Source organism: Thermobia domestica, chromosome 3 (assembly GCF_964235325.1).
Source record: "Thermobia domestica chromosome 3, izTheDome1.hap1.1, whole genome shotgun sequence".
NCBI lineage: Eukaryota > Metazoa > Arthropoda > Insecta > Zygentoma > Lepismatidae > Thermobia > Thermobia domestica.
Window position 1 is genome coordinate 90220074 of NC_137456.1, and position 20803 is coordinate 90240876.

Below are 20803 nucleotides of genomic sequence, written 5' to 3' on the forward strand. Positions count from 1 at the left end.
CTTGAAGAACGTTTCGTGATATTTTCCTTATTGAGGAACGTCTATATAACTTGCTTTTTAGTTAAACAAGGAAATCTCGAGTAAGTCATTAAGACACACACAAGCATTAGTATCTTGTTTATATTTCAGCTCCTTCGTGGCTAAGCGGTTAGCATACGCGCCTTTGGCGTGGGAGACCCGGGTTCAATTCCCGACGGAAGCTCAGGTGGTTCGGATTCCACGTTAGTCAGTAGGTCCACGTCTCATATAGCTTCGCTGCTGAAAAGCACGCTAAACTATAATCAACTCAACTTGTTTATATTTTTCCATGAAATGATTTTAGCTAGGTATTAGTTGAGGTGGAAGATGAAGTGGCGCGGTAGGTAAGTGGTTAGCGCATTTAACTTCTATTCGGTAGACCCAAGTTCGAATCCCGCCCAGGCTGAAACTTTTTCAAGTGTTCCTGTTTCAATTTCAATTTCAATGCATACTCAGTGTGACAAGAAACATCATCTCTTTCCTAGAAAGAAAAAGAAGATGGAATAAGGACAATTGGAGGTCTACCGATGGACACAGTGATTTACAAACTTCTTTCCAGCAGTTCTTCTAGATTTAATATTTTCGTCTACTTACAAGCATTTTCTGATTCATGTATGATCAGTGTTTTTATTTGTTTGAATATACAGTATATAATGAAAATACATTACATACACAACAATATTGAGATTAACATATGATGTTCATTAGAGAACACGCTCTGATCAGAGAGATTCATCTCAGAATGGAGAAATGTTTCGTGCATCATCTACTCACAATTTTACTTGCATAAAGACCTGACTCAGTGCTACCAACTGCTGTCAGTGGCGAGAAAAGTTACGTGTACGTTGGGTAGCATCTGTCTAGACGTTCTCACCATTGCAAATGACCTGTACCCCAAGTAATGGAACTGTAACAGTCAGGGGTCCATGTACTTATGTAAGTGACTGTACATAAACATTGGTCTTAAAGACTTTGTAACAGCCCGACTGCGCCAGCCAGAAACTGTAACAGCCTGACTGGCTCAGCCAAACTGCAGAGTGCTCCTAGCTAAACTGGTCAAACGGCAAGGAGCACGTCGACTGAAGTCACCAGAGACTGTCCTGAACGGATTACAACTCTATGGAAATTTATAAAATTAAAACTGAATAGTTTCCGCTGAATTATAATATACCCATGATTGAAAGTCTCACTCTCTAAGAAGGAAAAGTTTTGCGCAACGGACATTTTATTACAGTTAACAAAATAAAACCACATTCCGGCTGACAACTTGTCAAAGAAAAGAAAAGAAACTAAATACTTGCTACCGATGCGTCATAAAGAACATATTAAATCAGAGTATACAAGGAATATATATATATATATATATATATATATATATATATATATATATATATATATATATATATATATATATATATATATATATATATATATATATATATATATATATATATAACTCTTTAATTTCAGATCAATTGGATTAAAATTATTCTGGATGATATCAAACTCTGAGCGCAGGTCGTTAGACTACTATTTTGTTTGAAGTTTTTATAAACCACCAAATTATCGTTCTATATAGCCATAAGTAAAGTAACTAGCAACAAAAAGAATTACTAACTTTCATTTCAGTTAGGCAGAAAGCATTAATCAACGTTCACATACCTTTAGGAGAGAAAAGAAAAATGAACTAGTAGTCATTTCACGCTAATTCGTAATAATTAAACTTCTGTTCTAGATAATAAGGTTAAAAGGAGTGTTCCGCAATTGCAAAACTAAATGTTTAAGTCATTGCCAAATTCTAGGTTACGAATTTTAAATGATTTGTAACAGTCCCAAAGCAAATCTTGAATTTCCAGATCATTTCAGTAGCTAGTTCGGGTTAATCTCAACTCATCTTCCAGTTCCCATATAGAACCACTGCATTCTTTTACTCACTGCTTAATTATAAGGAATTAAAAATTAAGATCTACACGGTTTATCCTATAATAACAAGTCAGAGAAAAAAGAATATTGAAGGGAGCGAAAACAAATGAAGAGTGATTTGAGCTCGTCCCAACCTGTGAAAAAAATTTTCATTTCCTTGTAAGGGAGGCAATTTTTAAAATGAACACCCCGCACATATGAAGTGTGTAACCGCTTTCCGGATCTGCCCCCTGTCATCTCACCAATGAGTATTTTCAGTAGACCTGAACTTACCTAGTTAAGACATCGAAGAACATTTCCAAAAGGAGATTACAGAACTTTTCCGGATCGCCCTCCGGTCTCAATAATGAGATGAGGATTAGGCATTGAGAGGTTCAGATGTCTCGTCTCGAAATCCTCACGGACGTTCAGATGGTCACTTAGACCACGGCGCACACAAACATCCCTCATACATGTAACAAAAACACATTAAATAAAATGCCACTATGCTTTTTTATTGAAACACTAATAAAAAATGTAGGAGAAAAAGATAATCACAACACTCAACACTGAAGGCTTAACTATTTGCGCGACAAAATTACATTTGACATTATTATATTTCACATTTATTATATTATAGCCCTTTGTACCACGTATATATATATGAAAGACGATGATTGGGATTTCACTACGAATACTTTTCTCACACCATTAATGCATGTGGGGGATTAGGACTGTGGGGTAGCACTTGGTAATCCCACGAAGTAGTCTTGTAGCTACTGCACAAATTCACAGAAGTTGACTCTGGTTTCCCGTAAATGAATGCAGACAGGCACTAAATAAAATTCAAATAATGGAGGGCGCGTGTACAACTGATACGCACTGGGTTTGCGAACCCGGGACTTCACTGACTGGGGCTCGCCATTAAATAAGTCCTTCACCGGCTCATTAGCGTGTGCCCCTTTACATAATGTTGTGTCAAATCCAACGAGCGTGGTGATTGCTTGTAAAGATACGGAGTAAAACTCTTCGAATTGAAACGCTTGATGTCCGAGCCGGATTGGCCGATTCGTCAATTTTGACAGTTCATTCTAAAATGTAGTCAGGTTAAATCACTTGTATGTACATGCAAATTGAATGTTAAAAGAATTGACATTAATTTACAGTTCTCTGGTCATGATGCAGAAGACTGCTATAACTTGGTTGTGGGAACATTTAGATAATGAACTGGCAGAGTGATGTGGTTGGCGACGAATTGGCGGAGTTGCAGCTGGTCTGCAATATTTCCATAAATGATCGAAGAATGCACTTAATTCAGTTGCAAAAAAATTATAGAACATAGTCTTTGCATATTAATAAGGAAGGAAGAAACACTGCCAACTCAAGTGAGAAAAGTACGTCTATCACATACACGGGCGGCGATTAGGGGGGGCAAAGGGGGGCAGTTGCCCCTCCACTTTTTGAAATGACCCATTAATGTATATAGTTTCATTTGGAAATATAAAGTTTTGTATGTATTATTGGTTCATTGAATACAAATGGTGCCATAAAATATTTGCCGTTCCATGAGTACGTATTGGTTATCTTTCCGTGAAGTTAAGAAAGCTGCAGAAATTGCGTTTTAAAAATGCCACTAAAAATGGCCCAAAAATTAAGCTGTTGGAGCGAGACAATTCGAGCGTACTTTCATTTCATCTTACAAGGGCTCGATATATTAGTAAGCCGCTCTGGATCTAACTGAGGTATCATTTCGCAAGAAAAGAATTCCTTCACAAGTTCTTTAATTGCACAAAAATTGACAGTTCCTAAAACAGTTCTTTTCTTGAAAAATTGACAGTTCTTTTCTTGAAAAATTGACAGTTCTTTTCTTGAAAAATTGACAGTTCTTTTCTTCTTTCTTATAGTAAGGAATATTTTGATTTGATTTTTTTTTTCAGTTTAACATCCTGTTCAGCAGCGAAGCTATATGAGACGTGAACTTAATGATTAACGTAGAGTCCGAACCACGTGAGCTCCCTCCGGGAATGGAACCCAGGTCTCCCACGTCAAAGGTGCGTACGTTAACCGCTTAGCCACGAATGAGCTCAGTAAGGAATATATAATTTTGTAGTGTAATATACGAGTTTAGGGGTGTACATATACAGTTTTGTTATACAATTAAATTTAGTAAATTCAACATAATTCTAGGTTTTAGGAATATTTTGTATAACTGGAATGTGGAGTGACTAAGTATTGTTGAGTTTTGATGTATTCCAAGAAAATGAAAACTGTATCTAATGGCAATGAACATGTTTCGGGAAGCTGCAAAAGTATTTCTTTGAATGTCGTAGCATATGCTTGTAGTATTCACTGTCTTTCTAAGAGTAATAACACATATAATAACATGCGTGGAATTAAAAATATAAGTTGTTCATTAATTTCCAGTTTCAATATAACTTTTGCAGAACAAGCCTTATTATCCATTACTATGATTATTTGATTAATATTATCCTTTCTATTTATTTGTTTTGCAAATTTGTTATTAAATAGGTCCCTAATCTGATCAAACAATTTTCCAGACATAATTTTAAGATGCATGATTTTATGATTTTTTGATTTCATGAGAAAGGAATCAAATCTCTTCTTACACCTTCGTTGTATAAAAGTACAAAGAGTTAGTATCTTGTGTTGCTCTTGTCAATTTACGTAACAAAATATGAAACAAGATATACGGTATTTTAACTGAAAAAGATAGTTATACAGTTATACAGTCTTTAGTCTATATAACAGTCTCCTAATAGTTATACAGCCTTTAGTCTAACAAAGTGTTACAAGCAACCAGGAAAAGTAACATTGATATACAAATACTGTATTCAGATCATGTCTTGCCTCCCCACTTTTAACGTCCAACCGCCGCCACTGATCACATATGTAGTTCAGAAAATGAACGTGGTCTTTGTTATACACTAAAATATTCTCACCACAAAACAACGTTTCAAATATATATATATATATAAGAGTGAACAATGAAAGACTCCTTTGTTCTATTGCATGGGGAGGAAGAAATTCCCACCGAAGAGAGAAATATACTGTCTCCGAATATTTGCCGTCTTTCGAAATATACAGAACGTCCACAAAAATTATATCTATAACCTAGTGACCGTTTTAAGTGCATATGTATAACTATGATAACCTCGATTGTATTGTTTCTTCCAAACACTCTGATAATCACGGACTTTTCAAAATATTCAAACGACTCGATAAATGTAATCATATTCAGATGTTTAAGTATTTGCTGCTTTGAAACAATTCAAGACTCTCAAACAGTTCGAATATCTCGAACTCGTCGAATGTTTCTAAAATTTCGAATGTCTCGAATACTTCGAGTGTGTAAAATATTTCGAGTGCCTCCAACACTTCGAGTGTCTCGATCATTTCGAGAGTCTCGAACATTTTGAGGTTCGAAAGTTCAATAATTCGATAAAATTTAAAAAAAATTATCGTCGAAGCGGTTTTGAAATTTTACGGAATTGTTATCTATTACTCGATTATCGGAGTAGCTGTATGCTAATATAAGAATGTTGAGTTCGCGGTGAGGTGGTGTTGAAGAATTCGTATTAGGTGTTTATTACACTTTAATTTTTATGATACTTCTTCTACTCTATCTACTTTTTGACTGAATTACCCAAGAGATTTCCCAAGATATATATTCATGAATATGTAGCCGTCGTCTGGTTGTACGTTCTTGAAGCGGAGAAATTTACAAATAAATATTTCACTGGCAACGCTGACACCATTGCAGCAGAACATAAAACAATATACGATCTTTTAGCGTAATGCGCAATATGGTTGTCGGTTGTCTTAGCGGGTCTTTTATTTTTATATTCGACTGTTCTGAAATACGGTAACTTTATAAACTACTTTGTTAGACGAAAAATGAAATAGAAACAGTTTTTTATGTGATAAAATTATCGTATGAGAAAGCGAATCATCATATTATTATGGTAAAGAAGTTGTATCTGTTGACTGCTTGCTGTATTTTCGTGGTAGAGAAGACTCTATAAAATACTGAAATTCTGTAAGTATCAAGGAGAAAGTCTCTTTAAAAGTGTTTATTATAAATGAGAAAGAATGAATGTTGCTTGATTACAAGACTGAGTCGTTTCTTTCTATCCATTGTTTCATTGAGGATCTCAAAGGTAAGTACTACAAAGAGGTAGAGATTGGAATCAGTCAGTTCTCTTAATACCCAGATACAAATTCGGCACAAATTGAAAATAGATAAACATAGAGATTCATTAGATTTACCATGCCTTTTCAATAACATTGACGTGGAATTTTATGAGGTGCCAAAAAATTATCCTTTCACGGTTGAAATAAATGACTGCACATAAAAAAGGAAACAGCTATTTTCACCAACGCTGTATCTCCACACAAGGTAAGGAAGCAGTATTTTATGTTTAAAAGACAAGATTTACTATCGTGAAATCATTACAAGTGCTATAGGAAGTCGTATACGTGTTATTCGTAGCACTGTTGGACGAATTGGAAATATCGGCAAAAAATTCCTTTAAAGGAACATTATTCAGGTTAGTTTCAGATATATATTATAATGTTACCATAGACTCCATAACTAATTACAGTACTAATGTTTACAAGGGATATATTTCGTAGATGAAAGCTTTGATACACTTACGTAGTTATATTATGTCCTGGATGTCTTTTCGTGCAGATTGACTTTAGAGCAGAAACACTAACGGGAAGGTTCTAGAACACAGGTCCTCCATATAGGTTAGTAGATGGTTCGTTTCTGTACCAAAGTTTAATGTTTAATTCACGTAGTATTGCCGAGCTAGCGTTGGCGAGTGAAGGCGCGTTAGAGCCCCGTAGGGCACGTTGTTTTCTGTCTTTATTACAGCTAAATGGGAATGGGGGCCTGTGTTTTAGAATCTTGTCAATTTCAACACTAACTAACCTGTGCAAGGATGCCGCTGAAAACAGGAATTTCATCTGAGTCAGCTTAAGGGCATAGTAGGTGAGCTTGCGCGGGGGTGCGACGGTGGGTCCATACGAGGCAGGCGCGTCAGCATTTTTGAATATGTGCGTTTATAAGGTTCTTTTAAAGAATAATAAGCTAGGGTTCCGCTTATGATCCCCCGTGATCAAAGGAACATTTTCACTAAGTATGCATTCATATTGTATTACTGGGTTAAAGTAGTACCTTTCGACTGGTGAGTGTTACAAACTCGCTCATATTAAAAATAACGAAATGGAATGGAATTACATATTTGTTTTCTTATCATGTCACTGTGAGGGAGAAGTTAAATTGATGGGTTTAAATTGACTTTAGAAGGCTAAGTAAGTATATATATGGGTGATTCCACGAAAAAGGGAAATTTTCACTTGGAAAATTGTTGTTCCGTTGATGGTCGCCTATTTCAATAAAAATATCACATTCACTTACTACTACTAAGTACATGTTAATTAGGTGTTCAGCAGAGCTGAATCGTTATTGGTGTAGTAAATAAAAAATAATAAACTTTTCAGCACCCACGGAGTTGAGACCATAGGTCACGGAGTTGAGATTAGTTAACACGGAGTTGAAAATTGCTGTGGAGTTGAAAAACGTGATACATCTGGGTGATAAGTTTTTGGTTTATAAGTGATTAAGCTTATAATTTACATAAAAATTGAAATAATTTTCCAATAGTTTTTGTAAGTTAGAATTATTCTCCTTATGTTGAATAAAATTCTAACAAACTAGATGACACGTAATTTGTTATACAAAAATACTCCAGAAAATACTGCAAACATGTGAAAATATATCTAATGAAGGTTCCAAAATTGAGTATATATATATATATATGAATATGTGACATAAATAAGAAAAAAAGAAATACACATACACTTATCGAATATTGAAAAATTATTGCGCTTTCAATATGTTGACTATCATATGGAGAGGACAAACTTTTCACATAAGCTTACGAAACAGACGAAGTAGTCATTAAATCTGTCTATTGTCTACTTCATTTGTATTCTGAGCTTATGTAAACCGTCTGTCTTCTCTGTGTGATCAAGTCAACACGTCGAAAGTGCAATACTTTTTCAACATTTGGTAAGTGTATTTGTACCGTATATTTGGTATATATACAAGATGTTTCAAAACAATACACACATCGTTTGGGAGCTGATTCCTGACACTAAGATAAGACGAAAAGTATAGACAACTGGGTGCACAAATGCTTCCTTTCGGAGGTATAGGCTGCCGAAAACATGAAAAAAAATGAACTTTAAAGGTCCATAGCTCCAAAACTATGAGACCTGCCTCATTTTCCACTCCAATGAAGGAAATGTCTTGAGGAAACAGGGAAGGGCTGTTCTAGTCTACACAGAATGACAACTGCCAATGCTTTTTAAACGTCAGGTTTAGTAGGTCAGGAGAAATTCCTCCCGATCCGCGTCATAAAATTGACTGTCCGTATATTGCCCTCAGACTCTTCGACAATCCCTGAAAAGAAAACAATTAGTTGATCATAAGATTCAGACGTCAATAGGTTAGAAACAGATACCATCCATCTTGACTTGACTGAAGTTTTACCTCCGGCTACCTGACAGCCCCAAATCTGAACTTCCGCGAAACGCTCCTTAAATGGGCTGGGACCCACCAGCCGGCCTTTGAGTGTGAATGACACGTGGTCAGCGTGTCGGCTCCTACGACCGTTGCAATGGTCTGCGCGATCAGGTTTCAATACATCTCTACTCAAATGAGTTTTTCAATTGCCTCACTGTGCGAAGTAAACACCATTAATTTTTGAGCTTCCACCGGGAAACAAACCCAGAACCACGCACGAAAGGCGAGCATGCTAGTCACTAAACCATAAAGAGCTTTATTTCTATCAATATATTGAAAGAGCAAATATTTGGAAGAGCATGAGCATAACAAACACTATAGGATTATCAACTCCGTGAATTTGTCTCAACACCGTGGATTCCTTAGTTTTCAGATGGACATGGAGTTGAGAAAATCGAATATAATTTATTTTTACTGGCCCACTTTTTAACCAGTACATGTGAGTAATTGTGTACGAATTTTCTAAGTTAAGGCGTAGGTTCCTCAAGTGAAAGAAGGTATATACCATACAAATACATTCAGTAATAAATACCATGGTGTTGAGAATCAATTAATATACGCACCTGCTTTCCACACACAAAAATATTTTTCCTATAGCTTTTAACACATGCACATAACTTTTTCTATTCTTCAGTTAAACATGTCTGCCTTGTCTTCTTGTGGGTGTTGCCAATGTGGACGACCATGCTATCTGTTGAGAGCAATAATATTTTTTTCTATTGCCATGGAGTCGAGACGAAATAGAGGTGACAGAAACGAAGCATAGTCAAGCTTTCGAAAATAATCGTTATAAAGGTTTACTTTCCACAAAACCGAAACACAACTGGTTTAAGCCAAAAAAGATTTTAAAAAATGTTCGTAAAAGCTTGATAATCACAAATTTGGGTTATCACGTTTCACTCCCGTATATTATACGTATGATATTCAGACCTAAATTCTCCATTCATTATTCAAAGGGATTATACAAAAGGAACTTTTTCTTTTTATGAGTTTATGAATATGATTTTTGTGATCTTTTATAGTTTATTATTATTGTTATGCAATTGTAATCAAAGAAAAATTATAAATTTGTTTCGTTTTAATAATGTTTACTATTGATAAAATACAGCGAAATGCCGTTTTTTTTCTTTCTTGGGACATACACAAACCCCAGGAGAAACATTTATTGAATCAGAAGTGTCTTTGCTATCTATTTATGTGTAAAGGTAACCAAGAAAGTTCGTCGCTTTTTCACCCACCACCCTCGAACATTGATATGTCACCTAAGACGTACCTGGAAGATCAAAAATAGTCCCCATCAGCATCATTGTGGAAGACCGTGCATTTAATCGCGGTAGAACTTGGTGGGCCGTGAAGCGAAGAAGGTATCAAGTGCATTTTGCGCCCCTACTAGGGATTTAAGCTGGCGTCCTCCAAGTTGATTGTCCAAGGAATGGAACAGGTGATAAGCGGACGGTGCCATGTACGGGGAGAATGGCAAACGCAATAGTGTTTCCCGTCTAAGGCGTAGAAGGGTCCCGGATCATCCTAGCCAGTGGGGCTTGGTGTTATCCTGTAACAGGAGGACCCCTTTGCGATTCAGAAAACTCCGGAGATTTGAGTTTTTCTTGAACACGGCTCAACTGCTGACAGTACATAGTTGCATTGATGCTCTGACCCGCTGGTAGCAGTTCCCGATGCACAATGCCGCGAGCAGTCCACCAAACACACAGGAGTACCTCCTTCTGGTCCAGTGCTGGTTTCGGCTGTTTTGGAACTGATTCGTGGAATGCTAACCAATGATGACGGCTCCGTAGAGCTTCGTACAGGACCAACTTCTCATCACATGTCAATACCCTGTCCAAAAGTGGTTTTCCTCCCTCAGACGAGACAGCAAAGAAACACAGGTCTCTGCTCGCGTGACCTTCTGGTCCGGAGTCAAATCATGTGTTATCCTTTGACCCAACTTGTACTATTTCTCAAGTTGATAGAGGTGCTGCCGAATGGTTTCTTCACTCACACTATATTGTAGTTCCTTACATGTCTGGTCACTGTTCGTTTCAATTGCTGCCTGAAGATCTTCATTTGGACATGTGTTGGTCTTCCGATACGTGGTGCGTCTTTGAGTGTTTCGTCACCGTCTTTAAACTTGGTACACCACTGCTGCACTGTCTGCGTAGTCACGACATCTTCATCAAAGGCCTGGAATATCTTCCGTCCCGCTGCAGCGGCGTTTGAGCCCAGTTTGAACTCGTACAGCGTACACGTTTTTATGATGGATGCTCTGTGGAGGTCCTATGTTCACTCTGTTCTTAAGCAAGTTCACGGTTTAACTGAATTATCACAACCAGGCAGTTTGTTGGATATATCCACACCAACAACTGACCTTCGCCTTATCTTCATTCGCATTCAATTCACGGTGTGAGGTTCACTTGAACACAGACCTCCACAAAAAGCGACAGAACTTTCTTGGTTACATTTATATACATGGGACAGAGCCTAAGTGGACTCAAATAATTCGTATCTTTATTCACTTTTCTTACTGATATGCAAATTAAGTCATTGTATTTCTTTAACTTGCACTAATAAAAGTCGTAGTGAACTAATTTGGACTAAATTAGTTCTGTACTCTGTAGTATTCTGAAATTGTGTATATATAATTATAATTCTGTATATAATAATTCTGTATAATGGTTTCACTTGTGCAACTGTTTATCTTTTTGTCCTTCTGAAATGACTCTTGACAATTATATTAACAAGTATGTAAAGGCCAGTACAGCGTATTTTTATCAGAGTCCTTCGCGAGTCAGTCGGCAGACATATCGCATGTGTGGTCAATTAGTCCTGATTTCAATTCCAAATGGAGGACAATTTCTCTCGGATGTAACTTAAGCCGAGAAGCGGTTTGGATTCCGCTTTAATCTTATGTGATCCGCTTCCAGCATAACTCCGTTGTTGCATATACTAAGTCGAAACAAACTAATTTCTGTCCATATGTAATATAAATACATAGAGCAAATTGTTTAAATCAAAAAACCTGGTTCAAACAAAAAAAAAAAAAAAAAAACTTTTTTTTAAAAACAAAAATCATGGATTTTGCCAACTCTGCTTCTTAGAATACTCAGACTTCAGAGGATGTTTAGGAATGCCTGAAAGTCTTGATCAGCTTTTGGAAGAAAAGTGGTCTTTAGTGACCGCATTTTCACTTCTGTTTGTAAAATTCAAATGGCTAACGTGCTCTGAAGTATCATTATTAGGTTTTCCTTGTTGTGTTATTAATTTTGCTATTATTTTGAGTTATTTTGTTATTTGCTAATTTATTTTTCTACTTTGTTCTTGTAATCGGAGTCGCAATGGCTCAGTGGTAGAGCGTTCACCTCTGATGCGTGGGGTCCTTGGTTCGATCCCGGCTCGCGCCAAGTGAGCTTTGTGATGGACGAACACCATGTGCGTGGGTTTTCTTAGAGTTTTCCCGTTTTCTCCCACTTTCTTCATTCCTCCATTTCATTCATTTCTCATCATCACTATCTCCTTTAGCCTAGCCAGCATGACCGTGGAATACCAGACTTAAAGATTTCATCTCATGTTTGTTCTTGTAATCTTTTTACGACTTCTGTTTTAATTTTTTATATATAATATTTTGAATGTTTTAAGATCTTATTTTGTAGTATACTTTTTTTTTAAAAAAAGAAATTTTTGAATATTTAATGTACAGTACGTGTTGGCCATTGGTCTTATCGTGACGAGAATAAATAACCTTGCTGCTGATGCCCCCATTAAACTTAATCATTCATTCATGAACTTTGCATAAGGACCACATATTAAAAATCATAGTTACATTCAACATACTACTGCTGTGTGTTCATTGCCAATGATAGTATTATATTACAAAGAATATTCTATGGAATTTGGAATGATGGTTATTTGCTAATAGTGTGTTGCGAAGGAGAGCGAACGTGGAGATTTTATTATGACTTTTAAGAAGAAAAAGTACAAAACATTATAATAGAAAGTGGTCATAATATTATTAAATATAATTCATTGAGGCTTTTTTGTATTTAGTGAAATGAAATATCACTAAGAATAATAAATCACTAAAATAATGAAGTAAAATCAAAGGCTAAACGTTGAGTTCATGCGAAAATATATATACTGTAAATTTCAGACATATATTTATATAACTTTACATTTAAACAAATAAGTTTAACATTTACTTTTAACTTCAGGCTTCCGTAGGGACATTTAAAGAAAACATATCTTGAAATAATGAATTCAGAATGTGGAGATGACAAGAAAACGTCTTCGAGTGGGATTCAAGCAATTGATAAAACTATAGTTCATCGCATCTGCTCTGGTCAGGTATGTTTTTCTTCATTTCTTAAGAGTCCTTTATTATCATTGTTTTGACGCCTACATGTAACCATATCATATTTCTTGTTTCGTAATGCAAATGAAAGAAACTATATGTTAGTAAAACTTTTTTTGGTTCTTGTTAAAACATGTTAGTTAAATACCCAAGAAATTGGCTTAATTTTACAAGAAAACTAGTAAAATACATTCTTTTTGTTTCGTGACCTTGCATGTATTGAAATTAAAACTCAGCGATGCAAACTTCGACGAATATCCTGTCACTGCGATAGAAAGGTCTGTTTAGTTTTATGTAATATATACCCTATAGCTTAAGATCAGTAAAGATATTAACTTCGTTTAGTATTCCTATATTAGAAATAGAATTTCCTCTTAAGTCAATTTTATAATTGATATTGCTTCGCTGCAGTCTTCATCTATGGAGTTCAGGCGAGGATTTTTATTAAATAAACTTATCCTTTTATATACTTAAAATATTAAAGAAGCCTTTTTCGCTAAATCACTAAATTTCGATTGGTGTACAAAATTATTTCATACACAGAATTTTCCGTGAAAAAAATCACTTTTATACACAAACGTTCGATTGTAGTCACTTGTCACAAAACCGTTCACTTAAAATAATAATACAGAGAAGATATGCACAAGGTTCAAACATTACTTACCTCAACAAACTCTCTCTCTCTCTCTCTCTCTCTCTCTCTCTCTCTCTATATATATATATATATATATATATATATATATATATATATATATATATATATATATATATATTATAGGACATACATTGGTATGACTAATTATAATGTAGAATCAGGAAACGCGTGTGAAATTCTCAAGAGAGCAACGGAGCCACCTCAAGTTTATCAAAACATCTCCAAACTAGCAGTCGTAGCATTCAAGGAATAAAAATTTTGTTCAAAACATCTCTTGGGTCGTGTTATGTCTGAATAAAAGCGCTGAATCGAAGACAAACAATGGTAAGTTAGACAAGGATTACTTCTTTTAAGTAACTCCAGTAGTAGTAAAACGTTCAAGGTACTATTTTTAATTTATACGCGATATAGATACCAATCTAAAATGAAACTAATTTACCTTGAGGTTGCGTATTTTATTTCTCTTCGAAATCAGTTTGTACTCTTTATATTTCGTTTGCTTAGTTCTTGAAAATTTCTGGGTAAATGCAGTTTCAGAAAGTAGGTAAGTACGAAGTTTCCTATATTTATTTAATCTAATCTATCCATTAATTTAAATACCACAAATCAATACAAAAAATTGAAAAAATAAAGAAATAAATTCAACTACAGATACTAAAGTGTGCGGGTCCTTTGAATGTCTTATGTGAGTTCACTGTTGCTAAGTATTATTTTATTGCTTATGCCTAGAATTGTGGCACGATTCACCATCTCCTCAATCAATTATACACACTGATATTCCGAGAAACTTCAAAAGAGCGTCGATTAACTTATCTGGCGTTGTCGGGGAAAGAGATTTTGATTCCATGTGAAACTGAAGGACCTTGTCGAAATAGCCTCAATGCTGAACATGAACTCCGAATAGAAAACAGTGCTAATTAAATAATTTTCTATCTTTGACATTTAAATTGAAAGTAATAATAATTCTTCTTAACCACCTTGACTCGTCATACTGCAATTGATAATGAGAAATGGACAATAACAATAAAATATGTAACTGGGGATGCTATATTTCACTGTTCACTGAAAGAGGTATCATCGGTCGTGAATTTAATCCTGTATCTATCGTATAACTTGTGTTGTTGGACCACATTATTAATCTTGTAGTTTTCTTAGGTCCCTAATTTTATAATTCAACTTATTTCACATATTATGAACATTTGTTTGTAATGACCTTCGTTGAACAGAGGACAGAACAATGAGTCGTTAAACTGTACTGTATTCGGTAGTCCGTTTGGATTCTTATCTGTATAGGGTTGAAGTCTCCATTATCCTATAGGACAAAACATTGAGATGATAAGATGTCGATTTCTATATTCATATTATAATATTCTATTCTTCATTTTAATCAGGTTGTAGTAAACCTGGCAACGGCTGTGAAAGAGCTTGTTGAAAATAGCTTGGATGCCGGAGCGACTGTGGTGGAAATTCGACTAATTGAATATGGAAGTGAACTTGTTGAAGTTAGCGATAATGGGATTGGTGTTCAAGAACAAGATTTTAAAGGACTTGGTAAGTTTATGGTGATTTTTTTTTCTATTTTCGTATTTATCATGTATATTAATTTAAGAAGTAGATTAACGAAACGCTGTTGTTCATTTATGGTTCTTTAAGAACTGTCATAAATTAACTTAAAAAGTACTCAGCCTACTCTTCTTTATATCGTTGCAGATTCGTTAAACAGTCATCACGTCAGTTGCTTCTTTCGCTAATAACATTGTCAAGACACAGGAAAGAAAAGAGGTTTAGTGGATATAGGATAAAATGGGAATTAGTAATACAACTAACAACTACATACAATAAACAGAAGCGTATTTTAACTTATAAACAGGAGGGTTTTGAGGCTTTGGTTGAGAATTTTCCCCAATATAAAAATATTAAGCCATGTACTTCTAATTTTGCACTTGACAACGATGATGAAGGTGTCAAACGAATTTACTTGAACTTCTGTCCAGCATGCTGATGGCGTATTCTGATTCCTTCGTTCGAATTAAGATAAATAAGAACAGATCCTATTCTGATTTCTTCGTTCGAATTAAGGTAAATAACAGTGCAATGACAGAAGAACTGGTATGATTGTACAGGAAATATATAGACATACCTGTATTTTATTCAGTTTCAAACAAGTTACAAAATGTTTTCAAGAAACAAAATTTTAACACAACATTAGTGTCGGCAAAAGAACACAGTGAAAAACTTAATAGGATTCAAGTTTCTTCACTAATCTGCTGAATACCGGAGGCATGTATGAAATCTTATATACGTAACAGACACTTTCAGAGGCATAACTATAATGAACATACAACTTGGAAAATGAAATGAAATGAAATCTTCCAGTTTTACGTCTCACGGTTATGTTCTCTAGGCTAAAGAAGACGGTGATAATGAGAAGTGAAGGAAAGGGTAGGGGAAGTGAAATAAGGTGTGAGGAAACGGAAGAACAGGAGAAAACTCGCGCACACGATATTTGTCCGCCACAGAGTCCACTTGGCGCGGACTGGGATCGAACCAGGGACCTTACGTACTAGAGGTGAGCGCTCTACCAGTGAGCAACCGCGGCCCTCGTATAACTTGGACTGAAAGAACATATCCATGATGTCAAACTCAATGGTGCTCCAGTCCAGTCTTTCAACACACCTAAAAGATACAACACAACATCGATGACGTAAGATGAGAGTTCCTATTGAAAATTTCGGTAATTACTAAGTAACAGACGTATACCAAGACTACATGAAGTAAATTTATATTTTTATGTAGAAAATATTACAGTAAAATGAAACTTTATATAATAAAGTATATATTTATCATAAAAATTGTTGCAATGGCTGAAAATATTTAGACCGTGGAAAACCCGCACTGAAAGCGTCAAGATACTTGTAATTTGTGTTCATAGTTTGCATCTGTATAGTTAATTCCCATTCATTCTATTTCACTAAACTTATTTCTCTTACCTGCATCTTGATAACGTTGCTACGGAACCAGCGAAATTTGATGATTATGCAATAATGTGTAACAGTGTAGGGATGATCAGAATAACTAATTAAAATTCTATCAATTTACTTACCAAGCTGTAAGGACAACAATCTGTTACAAATAAATTGATCCAGATATTTAATAAATTGAGGAGGACTTAAGGAAAAGTTTCAAATTAGGCCACATAAGTGGATATGTTTTAGGTACTTACGTAATGGCATTTATTTGCTTAAAGATATTTAAATTTGATTCTTATAAATCAAAAGCTAAAAATGATAAAAATGAATTTCTATATCCAAATTTATTATACAGAGTTAAATAATAAAAATAACTAAAGGAAGTATAATCTTAATAAGTCTAGAACTATTTAGAGGATAGCCTTCACTGGTTTTAAACGATGAAACCGAATACAGTGAAACCTGTCTATGTTGGCCACCATCGGTTCCATGAAAAGTGGCCAACTTAGACAGGTGGCCAACTTACAGAAAATAAGTGTGATTTGTGTATTTTTAAAATAGGACTTCTAGTATTACTTGACTGTAAAATTTTAATAAGCATTGGCACGACAGCTACTTATAAATTGTGTATATAGAGTAATCAACAATATAAGTACTAGAAAATATTACTATAGTATGCAAGAGCGCCGATTTCTCTGTACATTTGGGGGGCCCATTCAGATGCAGAAGGTATATATATGAAGATTTTAAGACAAATTGCACTCAAATTATACCAAATATTGTATACTCATAAATAAAATAGGGGCCACATGAGCTTTGGAAGGCCCGGTCCCCCTTGAACCCCCGGGATCGGCGCCCTTGATAGTATATTTAATATATGTGCATGCCTTTCTCTTCCTGAAAACTAGTCTGGTACATTGGATTATTCGGATTGAAAACACAATAACACAACCAACCATGAAATAGAAGTGTATGTACGCAGTTTATTGAAATTGATATTATAACACACTGAGTTATTCAGATTGAAAACAGGAAAAGCTAAGTTATAAATTGAGAAATTCATATGCAATTTATATTACTTCTTTTTAGTTGTTACTGAATGGTGCTTCATTCTAGACGTATTTGTTTTATTCTTTTTGGCAGATATGCACATTCTAATATTGTAGTTAACTACCTCTTGTTAATGAGCTAGAAGTGTTTCCCTCGGAGCAAAAGATGTTTTGAGAAAATCTTGAGGGAATTCATATCTCAAAAACTCCGCTATCTTTTGACAAGCCGACAGGTGCCAATAGTTGACAATTGAGATGGTTAGTTTTAACCTTGAGAATTTTCCGGAATTACTAAAGCTCCCCACTGATGAGAGAAGTTGATATAACTAATGGTTTTACCAAAACAGGCAGGGTAAACAAATACGTACAACCATTTCCTGAATTCCTGTACGTGCTTTTTCTTATTCACATCTTCCTTCACCACCCCTTTATGAGGGTAGTATTCTGGCCATTGACCTCCAAGAACAAATCTTGCGAATCTATGCTTTTTGTTGTCCAGTCACAAATACAGAACATCTGCCTCTCATATGGGAATTCGAAAGAGTTAAGAAAAATAACAAAACTGTATTTTTCGTGGCCAAGATACGCAGGTAAATTTATCATTATCATCATAGGGTAAACATTGCTTCAGTGTGGCCAACTTCCAAGATAGACAGGTGGCCAACTTATAGAGTAGTAAGTAACGAGTGTCTTATGGGAAAATGCAGGTTCAAGACGAACTAGGCCAAGATAAACAGGTGGCCAACTTAGAGAGGTGGCCAAGTTGACAGGTTTCACTGTATAAATATAATTCCATGTATACTGGTATGACTAAGTGTATTATTAGAATCAGAAGTCAAAGAACTCATTAGAGATTTAAAAGGATCTAAGATTTTAATTTTAATAATAAGTACCTCATAGCACATATTATATTTTAACTACAAAGAAATGTACTTTTTTTTTTTTCATTCATGCAAACAATCCAAAATCAAACCCTAATAAATGTGATTTAGATAAGGACTGAAATATTATGATAAACTGCTTTATTAGTGAAAATTAGAACTCCAATTACAATTACAATAAAGCTGTATTCAAAATTTGACATCTTTATCAGTTTTTCAACGCTTTTGTACACTTGTGCTAGTATGCTTTAGATAAGAGAATTTGGTAACACTGAAAAATTTGAAGGTGCTAACTGTAACAAAGAAGGCCATATTTGAATTAGATAATATTTCAAATGACTTATAGTTTGTAGAATACATATGTAAATATTTTTGTATTCTAACCAGAATCAGCAAATTTCTGTACCTTTGCAAACTAACTGTCATATTTTTCGTAACTTTTAAAGAAACCCACCAAATTCCGGTGATGAAGTTTACCGCGAGGCAATTGAAATTATTGAGTAAGAAATCTCCGAAGTTAAAAAAAAAAATAATAATAAATGGATAATAGTTCACTTTATTTCATATTTCGTTGTTTCACTGGTGTTATTTATGCTTTTGTACAGTTCGGGATTCCTTTGTTCCAGTCACGTATTCAAAAATAATCTGTTTTCTTAATAATCTATTGTTTATTTTTCAGGTTTGAAACATCACACTTCGAAGTTAAGTGATTTTACTGACCTAGTCAGTGTGAATACTTTCGGTTTCCGGGGGGAGGCTTTAAGCTCTTTATGTGCTTTGAGCAAGATGACGGTAATTACCTGCCATAAGTCAGCATCATGTGGCTCGCAGTTGGAATTTAATAATGATGGTGTGCTTGAATCTGTGACTCCATGTGCAAGACAAGTATGTGTAAATTATTGTGGTAAAGTAAAATTTTATACTTCTTAATTATTGAATTCAGAAAATTGTCGAAAATCCTGATAAGGCTATTAGAAGCCACTACGTCAGCTCAATAATAGAATAATATCATAATATGTAGTTAATCTTGTCATCCAAGGAAGGGTGCGGTGGCTCAGTGGTGGAGTGCTTACCTCTGGTGCGTGGGGTATTTGGTTCGATCCCCGGCCAAGTTTGTGGTGGACTACATTATGTCCGTGAGTTTTCTTGGGGTATTCCTCCCACATTTCATTCCACCAATTCTTCCATCATTATTTACTTGCCTTAATCACCCGTCTGTTTTAGCCTAAAGGACATAATCGTGGAACGCTAAACTGAAGGATTTAATTTCACCATGTCATCCAAGATTAAATATGGATAAAAAACATATTCTTAAGGTTTGACCGTAAGTTTTTTTCATTTTAACAATATTTACAATGTATTAGCTGATTAGTTTCCTCTCACTGTAGAGACGTTTTACGGAAACTAGAAATATGTACCTGTACAATTCTCTGGCACGAGGATCTTGTTGTGAGTTTAAAATTATAGGGCACCACTTGGGTAAATCGCTTTCTCGAACTATAAACTAAATTCTAGACGATTCCACGAAAATAATTAATCTTCCCCCTAATCTTCCTGAAGTCTGCCGTAAATCATGTTTATGCAAAGTACATACTTAACAAAATCGTTTTCTCGCACAAAAAACGGGTGACTGAGAACAATACACGAAACTATAGCTGGCCTTCCAGGCTAGTCTAGTGGTTACCGCTTAATGTGCGTAATCCTGGTAATATCTACCGTTTGTGGAAAGGTAATTCTTGGGCCGCACCGTGATGAGTTTCACGTACGACAGAATAAAGTCGCTTATAACTCAGGTACCATTAGTCCTACACTAATATAAGTATACATTTTTTTGAAAGAACCTAAAATGACGAAAAACTTTTAGAGGAAACATATTTTCGAATTCGATCTTGTAAAGAATCTGTGGCTCAAAAACTGACGTCACGCGCAACCAATACTGAGTAAAAATGAAAATAACAATGAAACTACTATATTTAGCACAAAAATGTACAAGAACTAAATTGTAGAAGACAACTAGACAAACAAATTAAGAAAAAATTCGGATGCTCTAACTCCAATAGTTACGGAGATATAGTGAATAATAGAAACTGTTAAAATTTCGGCTTTCCCCTCATCCCCCTCCCCTCCCGTGAGTATTTTTTTTTTTCTGGCACCCGGCATTTCTGTGATTAGTGATGGGTTTAAATTCAAAAAACATCGAATGCCAAATTGTTACATGATTTTCCCTTAGAACTTAATTTTTAAGCCGTGACGCCTAAACTAATATTATTATCTTACTTTAGCTTCTGATATTGTTGTTGGGATTTTGTGCTGCATGAATAGCCTTGTCTTCATGGATATATTTATGGATGCTTTGTGTGGTGTGTGAGGT

The 20803-nt window shown here is 35.1% G+C and overlaps 1 protein-coding gene across 1 annotated transcript in view; it reads left to right on the top strand.

Annotated features, from left to right (window-relative positions):
* Positions 1 to 5688: 5688 nt before the first annotated feature.
* Positions 5689 to 20803, top strand: part of Pms2 (mismatch repair endonuclease PMS2) — an 86086-nt gene continuing 70971 nt past the window's right edge. The window contains exons 1-4 of the mRNA XM_081751282.1: positions 5689 to 5977; positions 12739 to 12871; positions 14925 to 15084; positions 19112 to 19317. Coding sequence (XP_081607408.1) covers positions 12779 to 12871; positions 14925 to 15084; positions 19112 to 19317 — 459 coding nt within the window. The 5' untranslated portion in view covers positions 5689 to 5977; positions 12739 to 12778. The remainder of the gene's footprint in view (positions 5978 to 12738; positions 12872 to 14924; positions 15085 to 19111; positions 19318 to 20803) is intronic.